The 17,762-nt window shown below is 48.9% G+C and overlaps 1 protein-coding gene across 1 annotated transcript; it reads right to left on the bottom strand.

The window, feature by feature from the left end:
• Positions 1–15,489: 15,489 nt before the first annotated feature.
• Positions 15,490–17,194, bottom strand: LOC102054947 (C2 calcium-dependent domain-containing protein 4C-like). Its single transcript, XM_005434098.3, has one exon. The coding sequence runs from the start codon at positions 16,851–16,853 to the stop codon at positions 15,570–15,572; it is 1,284 nt and encodes a 427-aa protein (XP_005434155.3). The 5' UTR covers positions 16,854–17,194; the 3' UTR covers positions 15,490–15,569.
• Positions 17,195–17,762: the final 568 nt, after the last annotated feature.

A 17,762-nucleotide genomic window follows, 5' to 3' on the forward strand; every position in this document is an offset into this window, starting at 1 on the left:
CTTAGAGGAGAAACCTGTCGGGTACTGTTAAACACAATAGAATGGGCAGCAGGTCAGGGAGCCCCAAAGCAGCCTTGGCGCTGTAGTCTGGGCTGTGTCACCAGAGCTGCTCCCAGTCCTCGGCCAGCCTGGAGTGGGTTTGTGTGGCAAATGAGAAGCTGCCAGGAGCCTCCCCCACGTCCGATGGAGCCAACGCCAGCCCGCTCCAAGATGAACCCACCGCTGGCCAAGGCCGAGCTAATCAGCAACGGTGGTAGCGCCTCTGGGATAGTGTATAAGAAGGAAAAAGAAATATTCTGTGCCAGCCAAAGAGAGGGGTGAGACGGGGTGAGAGCAGCAGCCCTGCAGCCCGCGGGCCAGCGCAGCAGGGGCAGGCGGTGCTCCAGGCACAGAGCGGGGATGCCCCGGCAGCCCGCGGTGAAGGCCATGGTGAGGCAGGCTGTGCCCCCAGCCCGGGGGGTAACGGGGGAGCAGATCCCCCCCAGCCTGGGGAGCGCCCCACGCCGGAGCAGGGGGTGCCCCAAGGGGGCTGACCCATGGGGAGCACATGGTGAAGCAGATTTCACCAGGTGTGTGGCCATTCCTATTTTCTGGCACTGTCTTTTTTAATGCATTTAATGCACCTCTTGCCTGCAGGACCATGACCCGATGGCAGCATTTGTGGGCTACGCAGCTGCTTCAGCGGGCAGCACAGTGAGCAGGGCTCAGCACCACCACGCAGTTGGTTCCCTGTGTGGTGAGAATGACCTTGCCTGTGCTTTGAGCCCACTACCTCTATAGAGACAGAGTGCTAAGTTACACCCCGCTGCTATGTTTATTTATAGTAATTTGCTCAAACATGGACTTTCACCATTAAAACATAACAGCATGAATATGCAAATAGTAAATCCCAGTCAAAAAGTAAATTAGCAAGACACCAGGTACCTTATCTCTCCTTTTTGGTTACGTCGTGACTTATCACAGTTGACATTTCAGTAAGGCTGTAGTAGCAGATCTGAATTAGAACATTCATAAGAAGAAGATGCAATACGCCAGCTTTGATGTCAATAGAATGTCAGTCCCTGTCTACTTCGTTCAGACTGAACTTAATTGCAGGAACTGCATTAATAGTCAACATAAGCCATCTGTTTAAATATGCGTGTGTTGAAAAGAACTGCCACGTACAATAAACATACTCAACTGTAATGACTCACATACCTGTTTATGTGAAATGAAGATTTGGCAATTTCCCCCACAAAAAACATTGAATTACAAGTTAAAAGCAGTCTTCTATCAAGTTCATTTGTTTACATGGCAGGTCCAGTGGTCCCACCGTTTTGGTGCACTCTGGGAAGTATGCTAACTGCAGAGCTGCTGAACCAAACTGTTTTGCCAACCCTCCCTGTGAACCTGTTAGGTCAGCCAAAGCTGCACTAAGAAACGTCAGCAGTTCATGGCATTAAGTGGCTGACAGGCGCACAGCTGGAGTTGCAAAGCGTTCGTCAGTACTTTTGATGGGGGTGCACACGGAGGCGGGATACTGCATCCCAGGCGTGATGCAACGGTTAATTCCAAACATCCCAAGTAAGCCTGGTGGTGCTGGCAGTCTGGCTAGGTGATGTCTAAAACCACTGTGGGCTCATGAATGAGAAGTGTTCATCCTGAGTATAAATAATACTGAGCCCCAATCCCTGATCTTACAGGGGGGGAAGCTGTTACTCTCCTTTGCAGGCCAAAGCTGCCTCAAGCCGCAGGGGCCCCCCTGAGCAATTATGTACCGATGTGGGAAAAGTCAGAAATATTCAACCTCCCATTTTATCTGTCAGACTGACTTTGAAAAACAGGCTTTCATTCCTTTGCTCTTCTTTAAAAGTAACATCTAATATGCACTTACAAAAGTAAACAACATGCCGTTAGATGTCACTTGTGGTGTCATTTCTAAGGAAGCTTTGTTAAATTAATCATGACAATGCACTGGTGCCTGAACTTACTCAGCAGCAGCATAAATTATGAATCTGCTTCCATACACACCGAGCAGGGATGCAGAGCCTGGCTGCATGCTTACCACTCACAGGTAGAGAGCAGAATTCTGTTACATTTATCAGCCATTAATATGCAAAACATTTACGGCTGCCGGTATAGAGAGGCACAGAAACTGGAGGGGGGAGAGAACAAAAACATCTGGTGAAGGCACATTGTGAATCAGCAACTCCACCACCTTTCTTCACCTGGAAAGTTAGCTTGACATCAGTGTGGCCTTGCTTTCCCACCCCCCGGAACCATTTTAAATCCATGGGAGATGTAAGGAGGCCTCATTTTATTTCCTGTACTTTTCTACTGCACAGACTGCTTGTTCCAATAAGGTGCAAAGCTTCATTAAATTAGGAGGTCAGTAATTGTGTTTTAAGATGTACTTTAATATCACCAGTTTCCTCATTAAATGTTTTCTGCTTTATACACCTGAACAAGTCCTACTCGGTCAGTGGATTCTGTTAATGTTGATATTTATACCACTTACAAGGCATGACATCTGTTTCATATCACAATTGGAAATGACCCAGTTTTAGTAGTCCAAGTGGAAAAGTATGTTATCTAGGAGCTGGTAGTTCTGGAGCAAAGGCAACATTGCCAAAGGTTATGCCAATAAAGCCCTTGCAAAGAGGCAGAAAACCTTAGGAGGGGGCAGGGAACTGGAGATGTGGAGAAAGGTAAAGGAAAATAGGCTGTCAGCACTGTCCTTACCAGAAAGGTTTTTGACAGAGGACACACCAGGGAGAAGAGTTTACTGTATGCAGAGGAGGGAGATGGAAAAAGACAATCATTTCCAGGAGAGAAGAGTCAGAAAAAATAGGGAACTGATGTGCTAAAACTCTGAGATGAAGATTTAGCGGCACTTACCTTTAAAACAGTGACAGCTGACACAAGAGCAAGGTATCAGCTGCTACTACATTAGGCAAGGCTCTGCACTGCCACACGGCTATGTCATTACAGAATTTACCCTTGAAATAACTACCAGTTTGTCAACAGTGTTTTCTGTTTATTATAAATAATTTAATTTAGTAGCCATTGCTTGTAAGCCTGTCTGCTAATCCCTTCCATAGCAGCTCCCATTACATCCTGAAAGGCAGCAACAACTGCAGTCCGGAGCCACCCAGTGTCCCCCAGGAGAGCACTGGGGTGGCCACCCCGAAGGGCTTCTCCCACTGTCAGCATGCGCTGCCCCCAGCCGTATATTCCCTAGAAGGGCACCTTTCCCCCCCAGTTAGCAAATCACAGAACTGATGGCACGGAACGGTACAATAAACCGTCAGCAGGACACACTCTAAATGTGTTGTACTCTGAGGTGTATTTTAGGATAGCCAGAATTGCTCTGCCTGTGCCATAATTTCTGGTTTTAATTTAAGGTAAGCTTTTATTGTTTCAGTTCTTGCAACAGTGAAGAATCAAAAATGCACCAGCAAGCTGGTAGATGCTGCAAACAAAGGGGCAAGAACCCCTCAGCCCCAAAGTGTGAGCAGCAAACAATGAACTGTCCGAACAGCTGCATTAAATTAGAATACTTTCTCATAAATCAAACCTATGCTAAGGAGCAAAGCAGAGAAACATTCAAATATTTTAATAGCCTGCAGAAGACATTGCTTCACTCAATAACATCTCAATCTACCAATACACCATCTGGTTTTAGTACATGGTCAACTGAAGGAATGTTATTCTGATTTAAAGTCTAGTGAGTGATGTCAAATGTTAGGGTCACAATTCAACGGGTTCCAAAAAGGCAACATTTTGACACTTAACTACTTAATTGATTTCCTACTACTTTTTTTGCATTAGAGCAGGAGCCTTTGCTAAGAATTGCCATGCATTCTGTGCAGATCCTAGCTGGCAGCACCTCTATCAGCACCCTCAGGTGAAGCTCTCCACTTTTCTGTGAAGTGGGTGCAAAGAAGAGTTACATGATTCTAGACTCTCACCTTGAATAAACTTTGCTGTTTAGAGGATGTGAATGTAGAGGAACTTTAAGGAAAGCTTTCTTTTTGTTTGTGGTTTTTTTTTTTAATGTACAGACCATCAATTATGAAATCTGCAACTGGTTTTCATGTCTTTCAAGCAGATGGCACAATATAAAGCCCCTGGCAGCCATCCCAACACAGCTGTACTTCTCAGGAGAATATTCTTATCTTTTCCTAAAAACAAAATTTCAAGAAGAGCTTTATGGGCAGAATCATACTTCATCGTAGTTGTATTACAAATTACTGTGTTTCTGTCTGCAGCATTATTTGCAGCACAGCTTTTACCCCAAGGGATTCTCAAAAGAAACATTTTACCTAGAACACCCAAAGATGACAGGAAAGGGACAGGCAGGGCTGAGCAGGAGGCTGTACCCTCATTCTCAAGCTTTCTGTTGGGGCCACCTCCAACACCCGTTTAACGACCAAGGAGAGCATTTATCTACCTCATGCAAAGATGGCCTGAATCAGGTTAGACTTACTTCTTTCCCCCACAGCAGTAATTGAGTCACAAATGTCTGCAGGCTGTAGGACCAGAGCCAAAAAACCCCCACACATAAATGTCTTCAAGAGACACTTCATTGGGTTTTTATAAGCAATGCAGATGTTATTTTTGCAGATGTCTCCCATTGATTTAAGTTGCCTATATTCCATACATATATGAACTATTTGCTACATACTCCTTACGGGCACAACAAGCAGCAGCCTGTGCAGTTCAGGCTTCCTTTCCCCCACATCAGGGCGAGTGGTTGCCCACTGACAGCTGCGTGGCTCCTCTCCCACCGACAGAACCACCTCCCTGGAGCAGTTCCCTCCTGAGGCTGCTGGCACCCCGGGCTCCCCCAGCCGGGGGGGTAAGGGTGGACACAGACAAGACAATCCACCCTACCTTAAGATTCATGTGGGAAACTGTACATATGGCTTCTTGGACTATTTCTGCCTTTAGCTTCCTGCATTGTTTCTCCTCTAAGCCTCATCTGCAATTCAAGGAGAGGGGAGGCTGCAGAAAACAATGTCTGATTTAGCAGATCAAGCAAAATGTAGGCAAGAAATCCAGTAAGAAATGTCTTAGTCCATTTATTTTCACTGTTAGGAAAGCCACCAAGTAATGTGACCGGTACAGGTGAGAAATAGCAGTTGCGCAGGAAGCTGGTTTTGTATCTATTACCATAAATTGAATGTTGCTCACGTGTCTTCAGCAGGGAACGTCCCCTCCCACAGCCCATCAAAAGGGTTGTATTCCTAATACCACTGCTGTACCTGACCCAGTCACGTCATCTGCCCTGAAGAGGAATACAGCCTGCAGTTAAACCACCCAAAGTGATTAAAAAAGCTTGCCAAGGATTTGCACATCTGCTGTGGTGGCATCTGTGGTTACAGCCACCCGAGGCTCCCCGCGTGAGCAGGTTGCTTGGCGGTTACCGGTGGAAGGAGGCAGTCACAGAAGGGGCAGCTCCCACTGGCCGCTGCCAGGAACTCTTAGAGCCCAGCACAAATACCATACCGATTCAGCTTCAGCAGTTTGAATAATAAAACTTACTCATTCAAGTGCCAGATGAATTGCTACTTAGCTCCGTCAGTTCAGTTTAAGGGGTTGTCAAAACTGTGCGAATCGCCCTGGGAAGGCAGCTGCTGCCCAGCTGCAGATCCCATGCACACCAGTTATCACTCAGGGGTTTCAGACACTATTTTAAGCTTAGACACAAAAGTCCCAAAAGTTCGAATCCTTCTAGGCATGTATCTTGATGATAAGAGCCTTAGTTTCCTCACAGATAACAAAAAGAGTATATGAATATCTAGTGATAAATATACTACATTGCCCATTTAGGGGAGGAGGAGGGGGTACTGGTTTAAGACCTTTCTCATTAAGGTATTTTGTCCCTACTGGCTACAAGCAAATTAGTTCCTAACAACGTTTGATTCAAAACCTGTACCCCACCCTTGTTCTCTAGGCACGTAGGTCTTCTCTTCCCATAGGAAACAGACCAAGTCTTCCAGTGTTTGGCACCACGCATACGAAATATTTACACCTGTCAAAAGTTCAGAGCTTGGACCAAGGTAGATCCCACCCTGCCCCATACCAGCACTACAGGTGCACTAAGTCTTGGAGTTTCTCAGTGACATTTATTTTTATTATCCATTTCAGCTCATCACTGGAAAGACCTGCCCTCACAGCTCCGAACAGGTTAACTCTGCAATCCACAGCCCAAACAGCTCGAGATCTTTGCTGATTTATTCATATAGAATGCAAACACACATCTGCAATTACTTGTATTAGTGTTTAGTATGCCAGTCTGGTCCCCCTCTCTCCTGTACTCCATTTGTGTACTTTTTTTCTATAGACCTTCTAGTCCCCCATAGTTGGCAGATGCCTGCTTTCAGTAAGAAATGAGACCATGAGTTGCCTTGTGCTCCTCTGATGAGTCACACCACTAATTTTTGGATTTCAGCTGTAAACAAGTTCTGCATTACAGGTGAACAGCAGAAGTGGAAGCTTTGGTATTGCAATACTTCTTAACAAAAGAACACGTAAGGCTTTCAGCTTTTCGGGTTTTAAGTCTTGCTTAGTTTTCACACACTTGCATTTTATACTGATGACATTACATCTCACATGGATATTAAATTTTTTTAACTTGGCATTTATTACATTCTTCTGAGATTACCTTTGCATGTAATGTAATCAGGATCAGACCACAGATATTCTTAGTACTTTATGAAAACCAAGATATTTTATATCTTTATTTTTTAATTTTAATTACTTCATGGCCAGAATTAATTAAAAATTTAATATTACATTAGATTTCTGCTATTAGCTGACCCTGGCTGAGCAAGGGCTTGCACTGGGTGATCTCTGGGTGCCAACCAGCCTCAGCTTGCCTGTGATTCTGAAGTTGACCAAAAGTCCTGGGCCAATGCCATCACAAGGACTGGTTTTTCTTTAGAAAAATAAGAGTTCTTATCAAGAAAGAGTGAACTATGAGTGGCACCCAGTCTTCAAATAGTATTTGTTTATAACTCAAACATGGAGTGGAAATATAAATAAGTGGAGCAGATTAGCTCCATACATCAGTATGGAGTGAGACTCCTAGTCTCACATTTTGGTTTTCTACTTTACCAGTTTTTCTTCCAGTAATTTCCCTGAGAGTACGCTGCATTTTGACTTTTAAAAAGGTCCCACAGATTAAATACCCCTTTGGTTCCCTCCATATTCATGCAATCCTCAAGTGTTCTGACCCCATTTAAAGACGTTGAAGCCTCATCTTCTCCTGTGCCCATGTAGTAACTTCCAAGGGTGACAAACCATTCCTGCCAGCTGGACGTGTTTGCTGTTCCATAACTTCCACGCAGTCCCATCCCCGAGGCAACCTTAACTCGTTCATTCCTAGTAAGGGATCTTTAAAGCAAATGGCTAAAGGAAGCCACGTGCATTTTTAGAACAATACAGAAAGATTCCAGATGCTTCACATACCTCTTTGTCTGTATTTATTAGATGTGCCCTTTCCTTTCTAAGAGAAATATTTAGGACAAGTCTTAGGAAAGTTGCTATTGAATTTGATTTGTGCTTAAGTTTTATGCAGACTTGGATAACATCCAACCCTCTCAGTGGGTTAGGAATAGCTCTCAGCTCTACCAGCTTTTTTATACTAATGGTTTTGCTTCAGATTCCCCTGCATGAAGCACATACTCCAGCAAAATGCCCTGCCACAAAAGCAGCTGGCTTAATGAGCAACAAAGTTGTAGAAGAGTTTAGGAACTTTGCTGAACAGAAATCAAAGGATTTATCTTCAAAATAAAAATGCAAGAAGATTTCTCACATGCATCGCATCCTGTAAAGGGCACACGGTAATCACCCTATGTGAGGAAACGTTTCTGGAGCCAGTTGCACCTATGTGGATAATCTCCCTTCCAGCACCCCACCTGATGGCACCCCCGCCCCAACCCAGCGTCTTCCCTCACCGATGGAGCACGTTGGAGCAGACGAACAACACTCCCCCGGGATGTGCCAAGTACTTGGTTGTTTTAGCTGACAGCAAGATCAGCTGTTGCTCCACAGTTCTTTCACAGGTACAAGAAGGTTAGTTCCCTTTGGGAAGCGGGGAGGAAAGAGGGGTTTACCTGGAAACTTGGTAATTAGGAAACACAATTTAAGTTCTTTCTCAGTAATCCCACTGCATGCTGTTTCCTAAGAATGTTTCTAACCTTACCGAGACTTTGACCTCTACTGTTAAAGAAGATGAATTTTTACAAGTCAGTCACACAACTCACACTGGTTCAGGAAGTCACATCGTTTGGCAGGTACAAGCTGGGCAAACTCGCAGCATGTTGGAGCCCTGCAAATGCACCTTGCAGCGAGGTTATATTTCGCTCTAACCTTGCTTGGAGGACAAGGTTAGTCAGGTCCTGTGTTTGGGAAAATTCAGGACACATATCTTGCAGGTGGCACCTTCTGAGCCCCTCAGAAAGGGACACTCACCGCTGGAGGTGGAAGTCACTTCTGCCAGCCCTATGCTCTGAGGGCAGGCAAGGAGGGAGAGTCCCCAGGACCTCTCGCTTGTGGCATCGTGCGAGGCCATCCTGCACTGCTGAGCTACTCGTGCAAAAGCAGCTCTCCTTACACACAACAGGCTAAGAGGCCGTTTGACACTGGCCAAGCATCCCCACCATGGATTTGAGGCTGCAGCCCGCTGAGGGCAGGGTGCGTTGCCCTGCACGTTGCTGTTCCATGCTTTCTGCCAGTTCAGATCTGTCCCCATCCCACCCTCAGCAAGGATGAGCTCAAAGCCCGTTTAGCTGTTTCAAGACGTAAGGCAGTGAGTACCAAGTACAGAGCTGAGCTTACCAAGCTTAGATGGCATCTCTGAAAAGCCTCAGCTATGATTTGAGACAAATTTTCTTATCCATTAAAAACCATCTGTGGAGGCTTGACTCTCCTCCTTCCCCCTGCAGACCCAACTCATCCAGGAACGCACAGCTGAATTACTGGCTGACATCAGCTTTGATGGCAAGCTAATTAGGGGTATGAAAGTCAGCACTGACCGCAGTCGCTTTTCCACCATTGGTGACATTGCCTTTGCCAGCACTCGGCATGCATTAACAAGCTTTGCCAGGTGATCCCCCTGCCCCCAGCTGCAGCTCCAGAGCGTCGGCTCAGGCTCAGCGCAGCAGTCCCTGCAGGCTGGGCAGCAGGGCGTGCTGAGCCTAACACCAAAGCTTTGTCACACTGTTCAAGTGCCCACAGGAGCGGTGCTGTGGCTCTGGCACGGAGCACGGCAAAAGCCCAGCTGTGCCTCATGCCCAGCTCCTGCTGCAACACCTAACGGCTGGGATCTCAGCAGGAAGAAATCCTGGCAGGCACAGCTCTGCTAGGGGCACCCGGCTGCCAGAAAGGGTCGAGTAGCACATGCTTACAACCAGAGTATCTTCTAGAATCACAATTACATCAGTTAAATAATCTGGTGAAATCAGAGAAACCTCAGACAAACTTAAGTTGGTTCTGGCGTTTCAAGGCAGCATCCGTTACTGCCGTTGTGTTTACTGGTGTGGTTAGTTCAGGTTTATTGCTCACTGGAAACAGCTAATGGTTCGTACAGGAAGGTTTGACACACAAAAAACACACCAGAAACAGAGCAAAGGTTGAAGTTAAATGGTTTCAGCTTCTGGAACTGCGCACTGTCATAAAGGGATGATAGAAATAACCATGAGAATTCATGCAGTGCAACTCCAAGCTACTTCATCTCACCCTTTGCCCCTGCATGTCAGAAGACGAGCACACAACATGAGCCTCTCACTGAGGACTTTTCTCAATGTCTTTCTTACCTGTTATGTCAGTGCAGGGAAGAGCTGCTCCTTGCAGGCAACAGATGCACATGGGGAGGCACAGCCATCCGAAAGCCACAGCACACAGGGACGCGGGCACTGCGAAACGCAGCTCGGGTGACCTCCCCTACTTCACAGCAACAGTTTAAACAGATGGGCGCTCACTTTCTTCCCTGTATGTGTCTTTTCAACACAGCAATGTAATGAAGACCCAGGACTTTGGTTGGCCCTCTCTCTAAAAAGAAACAACCCTGAAGTTTTTCAGCTAACTTTCTCTCTCACCTTGTGCTCCTTCAAATGCTTCCTGATTTTGCACTGAAGAGGCTGAGAAACACAAGAAGAAAAATGATTAAGATTTAACAGAAAGGAAGCAAGTCGGAAAATCTTGTTCAGTGCTTTGCTGTCTAGTACGTACAATGCTTGACAAGGTCAGGTTCTCACTGTACCATTCAGGACAGCTAATTTTGCAGCACTGGAACATTTATAGCTAGAAATAGAAAAGTAATAGCAGGAGGAGTAACAAAATCAGAAGACAGAGCTGTGTGGTCACCTGTGGTAGTATCTAGGCAAAAAGAGGCTGTTAATTCTTTTCACACTTGTTTGTTGGAGCCTTCCTCTCATCTCTGGAGCTGTGCTCAGTTCCCAGTACCTCACCCCAATTGCCGTATGCCACCAGCAACCAGGGCTGTAGCCATTTCTGTTCCTGACAGGAGCAAAACTACTGGAAGCTCTTTTTAAGGATCCCCTAAATGCCAAGGACCAGCAGCGCAGAACAGCTGGCTTGCTCAGCAATCCTGATGGAGGCGCTGGGGGCTGACACGCAAAGAACGCGGCCCCTCTGCCCGCCCTGTGGGCAGCGTGGTGCTGCGCACAGCCCAGGCTCAGCTCTGCTCTGGGGCATCTGCAGCTCCATCCCCTCCTGCCACCTGGGGTTTATATCAACCACCTGCACACAACGCACATTAGTCCACAGATACTCCCAACATTAAACGTAATTCTCTCTCTGCTACGAGGATGGTTTGTGCAGCATAATTTTAGTCTTTTCTTCTAATAATGATATTAGAGCACATTTCAGTGACAGTCATCAGCATTAAGTCCATACTGAAATGCCATCTAATTTAAACACGCAGATTAACCTTAGATGCATTTTTTTGTTCAGAGCACATAGTAATGGAAAACAGATAGTATCTAATTATGCCATTCTGTTTGTGAGCGTAAGGCTACTGTTTGTTTTAATCAAACCTCCTGCTGCAAAAAGCTATCAATAAATACAAATATCAATAAAGTGACTCAATACTCTTCCTACCTTGGCCAAACGTCATGCTCATCAGTTCGGTCACCTATGCAACTAGCAGGTCTCTAAGCTGAACGCAGGACGAGTGCCTATGTGAAGCAGGCAGCTGTTGCTGGAGGGCACGGGGTGGCCCAGCAAGCGCCCGCACTGTGGTACACCCTCCCCACTGTCCCCCTGGAAGGTCCCACCTGAGCATCCCTCTGCACAGGTCTCTCCAGAACAACTTCCCCAGCCTGGGGGGAAGTAGCTTGGCAACCTAAAAATAGGCTTTTTGCAGATTTATATGTTCATCTAGCTGTTCCTTCCTCAGTTCTCCGAGGAAATTAAGTTACCCACAGCAATTAGCAGACTAAAAACTGGGAGGACTTTTGCCCATTTTCCAGTCTCTTCCCACAGTCCCTATGGCTGAGTGGAGAGCCCAGCTGCAGAACAGAAGTACCAGCCTCCTCGGATGTGGCACATCAGGGTGGCGCAGGTGCCGTTCCCAGTGGTGTCTCTCCAGAGCCAGTCTGGGAAATGGGAGCAGCTCGAAATAAGTGGTGCAATGAATGGAATGTGATACTGTCGACACTGTGCTGCCTGATCCCCAGTCTACACACCTGTCCTCTTAGGGGTTTTAGGTCATAGATATTTGCTTCCCTTGGTATTATTCCTGAACTTTACCTAAAAAAGCAGCACGGTTATAGGAATTGCATTTTACCCCACCATACCTCAGTACATTGCTACCACAAACTGTACTTGAGCATAATACAGCCTGCATGGATTTCTGGAAAGAAAAACCTAAGACTTGCTTTACAGCCACATTTGTTGGAATGTAAGAGGCATGCCTAAAATAACTGTGTTTGAAAAGGACGGCACAAGTAGTACTTCTAGTGCAGCTGAAACAAATAGTATTTGTTTAGCAAAACATGAGTTCGAGATCTTGGCAGAAAGACCTTCTTTTCCTCAAACAATTGTCAGGGGTTTTAAAAAAATGAAATTAAGAGTGATCTTCCAGCCAGTTAGCACCACTGAACACAGCTGATCAGGCTACCCCAAAACAGGAGTTGTGCTTGGAGGAGTGATTTCTGCTACCATATTTGCATAGTATTTTAGAAGCTCAGAAAACTTCTGAAGAGAGTATTTCTTAACTCCGAGTAGCTGTTTGCTAATGCCAGGAGGTGGATTTTCTTCTTGCTGTTGATTCACATAAGCATTGAGGCAGCATCATGAGTTTTTCCAGGCTGAAGTATCCAGTTGCCTTTTTGTTTGCTTATGCAGGTGTTTTACGTAAATAGCCCCAGCAGGGCTGACGCTTTCGGAAAGCAGCTGCAGCACAGGCAGCGTCGCAGGAGCTCACCGCTCACCGCTTGGTTGACCTCTAAGAGCACAAAAAAACATGTCCTATGCCTTCAGATATTCAAGCAAGATGAAGTGTTCAAATTGTATTATGGCTCTGCATTGCCAGTAAGAACAACATCCTGATAAGCAACGTGCCAAAGCTCAAAAGGGATCAAATACCCCAAAATGTAAAAAGATATGCTAAAACGGTGGGGGGTGGGGGGTGGTGCACCAGAGCTGTTCTCTCTCTAGTGTCACAGTCATACCAAGTCTTCAGTCTGCCTGATGTAGCCGAGTAGGTACTTGAATACTTTTTTACTTTTATGTTAAAGAGGAAAACTATCAAGAAAAACCTGAAGCTAGATTATTTACCAGAGAAACACAGGCAAAGTCCAGCTGTCCTCCTCAGGTGTGAACTCTGCCTCTCAATCATTCTGCAAGTCTGCTGCTGCTGCTGTTTCAGTTGAAGGAGAAAGTCACCCTCCAGCGTGCGGGCCTGGCATCAAACTTCTGTGAGGAGGCTTATCACAGAAGTCATATAAAAAACCTTAAAAACAGCTCAGTTTTCTTTCAAACAACCAAAGATGCAGCTTTTACCTCTTTGAAGACCTGACTGGATGACCCCAGCTGGAAACTTATTTTCCTATGACAGGGAGGGAGGACTTTCCCCATGGACTTAACTGCTTCCCTGCCTGATGAAGGATGAGACTTCACAAGTGCTTCTTTTCCATGCTGGTGACTACAGCATGGCCATCAGAGCCGCGGAAGAGGAGGCTCAGGGAAGATCTCATTGATGTGTATGAACATGTGATGGGAGGGAGTGAGGAGCTGAAACCAGGCTCTTCTCAGGGGTATCCAGTGACAGAAGCAGAGACGGGGAGTGCAAACTGAAATACAGGAAATTCCACTTACAGAGAAAGGAAAACTTTTTTTACTGTTGGGGTGGTAGAACACTGGGGTAGGGTTCCCAAGTAAATTATGGAGTTTCCATCCCTGAAGACACCCTAAACCCAACGGGACGTGTTCCTGGGCAGCCTGCTGGCGCTGGCCCCAGGGTCAGCAGGAGTCCGGCAACACGGTCTGCTGAGCCCCTTCCCAGCTCAGCCCTCCCATCGCCCTGCCCCCGGTACCGCACTGGCACAGCGCGTTATCAGAGGGCAGAGAGGGACCTGCTGTATGTGACTGTACACGACCCTCCGGCACACGCCATTGTTCTCCTCTGTATTATCTCAGTCTCCTTCTCCACATGGGTGTACCTGTGAAGAGACCCCAACTCCCAACAACTAAAAACGCGATGGTGAATGAGTGATGAGCCTGAAGAGGGAGCCTCTGCCTTCCATCAGAAGCCCTCATGCAATAACCGATTAAAATAGCTTCATTTTCTGTAGCAATATTGATTCTTCCTTGAAGCGACATTTTCTTAATTTCACTTCTCCTCACTTCCTTTAGGTTTTCCCTTAGAGTTAATTTGCCCAGATTCAAAGATACAAGTGTCAGTGCATCACCTCCAGCTGCATAGCGTGTCAGTACATTTAATTCTCTCCTTTAGCACAAAGGGATTATTATTCTATTTGATTATAATCAGCTTCTGGGAATATACCCAGCCATTCTCCTGTGCAAGCCGTCCTTTGTACGAGGGTTCTGTTTTTAGAAGCATCTCACGTGAGCTGGATCAAGGATTAGCAGTGGGCATTTCTGAGCACTTGTGGTCACAGTTAACATCCTTCTGGCTTTTTCTGCTATCAGAAGGAAAAACATCCTTCCTGGGGTACTCGGATCTGAAAGAGAATCCAGCGGCTCAGTGGTCAGGCGACACCAGAGCCTCCCATGAACAGCCCCACGACTTGCGGGCAGTCACACCCCTGTCAGAACAGGGCAGGGGGAGGATCTGCTGGAAATCTTTCTGAAAGAGCTTTTGAGCTGTAAATTTGGCAAGGGCAAGGCCCCGTTTGTTACAGCCTCGCAGGGAACACACCAGAAAGCCTGCCTTTTCTGTGCCCCGTGCCTGTGTGCGTTGCTCCTCCATTAAAGCTGATCTACCTTGACATAATGAAGCCTGCAACTTAATCAAGGGAGGCAGCGCCAGGCCCGGACTTTCAAGGCAATTTTTGCCTCCTCCTATTTGCACAGCTGCATTTTCCACAAGTTTAGCTGTTTCACCTAGCCACTACATCCACCTCAGCAGGAGGGAACAAAAAAAACGGAAGGTGGCCTCAAGCATGCAGGAGCTCTGCACCTTTATGCTTCTCCCACCGTTAGAGCAAGTGCCTCAGCCACTCACCGTCTGCTGGTACAAGACAGGGAAAGATTATCCTAATTTTATCACAATGACTTCAACAAGGTATGCAGCAAGTCATTAGCTGAAACAGGAATTCAACCCAGAGATCCTAAACTAGCCCTTGCTCTTGCCATATTGGTATCGTACCCCATCTGCTTAGGTTTCAGAAAGGACTGAACAGCTGAGTTGCTGAGGGTGATACCTCCAGGGTACCTTCCTGACCAGAACACAATTACCTGGCAGCTTCGTCCCGACAGCTGCGAAATCAGCCGCACGCTCAGAAGCTGATCTTGTTATCCTCAACACAGCCTTACACCAACTTTGGGAGTCCCAGTCCCCCACCCCCACTGTAGAAGGGCTGATTCCCTAACAGTATCCCTCTCTCTCCCCCCTTCCCCAAATGCAGGGCACACAAAAACATTCGTTTCCACAAATAGGAGTGCTGTGAAAACTGTCTGTGTAACCGATGTGGTACCTGGGAGCTGCAACAGAGTTCAGTGCCCACTGCGTACGTGTGCTGTGTGCCTGCTCAGGGACCAGAGTGAGTGAAAAACAACCCTCCACCCCCTGAAAGGACAGCTTGGACTTGGTAGCTGCCTAATCCTATATCTTAAAGGTAAACTAGCCCTTCTGCCCTCCTCTCCTACTTCATAGCCACCTTTAACAGCAAATAGCTCACAGCATTTGAAGTGCTAAGCAGCAAAGTAAGGCGCAGCAGCAGGAGAGCAATAGCAAGCAATGCAGTGCTTTGAAGTATGCTTTTAAAAAAAAAAAGAAAACACAAAAAACCCATAAACTATGAAAAACTACTCAAAACTTTATTTAGTAGAAAACTTCCAGCAGACAAAATTAGTCTGTTTGAATGTTTGAAGTATTACACTGACAACATACTCATTAAAGACAAATCCCGTTCTCCTAAGGTGTAGTCCCGTTTCATGTTGCACCCTTTATTCATTGCTTTCATCCTTACAGAAAGGCTGTAGAGCTCTTCTTCTGCAATGCCATCAAAAAAGAAGTCCTCATTGAAGATGGGATTTCTGCTCCTCTTTATAACAGTGCTTCTCTGTTTCTGTGTTTTCCCTGGCACCAGGGAGAAGGTGATACAGCAGTTTATGTTTTTGGGCTCTACAGAGTCATCGTATAAACCCTCTGCACTGATCAGGCGGACGCGCAGCCTTTCGTTCTCCGAGCAGTATTCGGCCGATAGCCTCAGCTTGCCTCCCTTGTCCATTACCACAGTGCTCTCTCCCACCAGCCTCTCCCGGCTGCGGATGAGGTCCAAGGGGAAGATGGGCGAACAGGACATGCTAAAGCTGCGTGTGGCAAGCAGCCCCTCCGAGGCCCGCCTGATGGCACTGGGGCTGTTATCAGTGGAGCTGCTCTCCTCCGTGGAGAGGGAGTTGTTCCTGGCCATGCTGGATTTGCTCTTGGCCTTCAGCGCCCGGTAGAGAAATCCCTCCTGACTTTGTGCTTTGACCAGGGAGCAGGGTCTGGGAGGTGACCTGCTGAGAAGCGGAGAACTGAAGGGAGAGGAGTCGCTGGAGGAGGCGGTATCGCTGTCGCAGGCACCTTGCCTGCGCAGAGCGGGGTGCTGGGGGGGCAGCCTCACGGAAGCAAAGCTGATAGCAATGGGACGGGACATTGGCCCTTTGCCACCGAACGTGTTGGCTCTGGATCGAGACAGCATCAGGCTGGGCAGGGAACCTCGTGGGTCACCGTGGAAGATGGACTCCTTTCTCCTGGTGTGGGGGCTCTCCAGCAAGGTGCAGAAGCCGTAGGAAGTGGGGGCTCTGGGAAAGTGAGGCAGGGAGAGCGCTGCTTGGGACCGGGGGTCCGAGTTTGTGCTCTCCTCCTCCAGCACCGGGATCTCTTCAGCACTTTCCACCTGAATGAGATGTGGCGAAGAAGAGCTGGGGCAGTAGCTGGGAACACTGAGATTCACGTCCTCTGAACTGCGCTCCTGGTGGGAGGCAGAGCCGGTCAGCCGCGGGGGGATGCAGAATTTGGGGATTCTGTCCGGGGTGAGCACATTGGGAAAAGCAGCAGCCCCCAGGCGGCCTTTGTCGGGCAGGTCCTGGCCGGGCGGCGGCCCCAGGGAGGAGGCGCTCGGGAGGGCTCCGCGTCCGCGCGATGTTCCGAGCTTTTCCAGGAGCCACATCCCGAGCCGGGCAGGAGGGCCGCCGGGGGGAGCCGCGGAACGAAGCCACCTGCAGGCACGCAGGGAGGCTGATCGCGGCAGCCTCCCCCCGGGCACGCCGAGCCCCGCGGGGCACCGGGCCGGGCTGGTCCGCGGGCTCAGCACCGCCTCCGCACCGCACCGCGCAGCGAGGCGACGCGGGGCTTCGCCGCAGCCCCCGAATGCGGCCACCGAAGGGAGAGACCGGGGCGAACGACCCCTCTGCCAGCCCCCCAGCGGGGACGTACCTGGTCCGGCGCCACCGCCGGCTCCCTCCGCAGCCCCGGCTCGCTGCGGGCCGGCCCGGCACCCTCGGCGGCTGCAGCCACCGCGCCCGCCCGCGCCGCCCTTTTCTACCGGCGCCGGGCGCCTCCCACCCGGCCCGCGCCCCGCCGGGGGGGGAGGGAAGGGAAGGGGGGGCCGCCGCCGCTGCCCCGGCCGGCCCCGAGCTGCGCAGGGCCGGGGCCAGAGGAGCCCCCCAGGCAGGCGGCGCGGGCAGGGGGCGGCCGTGGCTACCCCCGCCGGGGTGGGCTAAGCCCCCCGCGCTGCAGGAGGCCCCTCGCCCTCCCCCCGCGGCTCCATATCCATTGACAGAGGCGCCCCGAGACGAACCAGCTGACCCGGCAGAACAGCGGGACCGCCTCGGCCGGGAGCGGGGGCTGCGGCCGGCCGGGCTCTTGGGGAAGGGGCTTTGCTGCATCCGAGAGTGCGCTGTCCCCCCCGCCCCCCTCCCATCCCCAAAGAGCACGAGCCAAGCGAGCCCTGACCCGTGGCCACCGGCGCTGCTGAGCACGGCAGATGCAGGCAGGGGAAAGCCGGGCAGCCAGCGCTTTGGCTGGTGACCTTGAGAGGGAGCGTGTCACAGCCACACACATACACACCCCCCAGAGC

The sequence above is a fragment of the Falco cherrug genome, chromosome 7 (genome assembly GCF_023634085.1).
Source record: "Falco cherrug isolate bFalChe1 chromosome 7, bFalChe1.pri, whole genome shotgun sequence".
NCBI lineage: Eukaryota > Metazoa > Chordata > Aves > Falconiformes > Falconidae > Falco > Falco cherrug.

What these genes read in the sequence shown, in the direction of transcription:
- LOC102054947 (XM_005434098.3), bottom strand. Translation starts at nt 16,853, where the DNA reads ATGTGGCTCCTGGAAAAGCTCGGAACATCGCGCGGACGCGGAGCCCTC.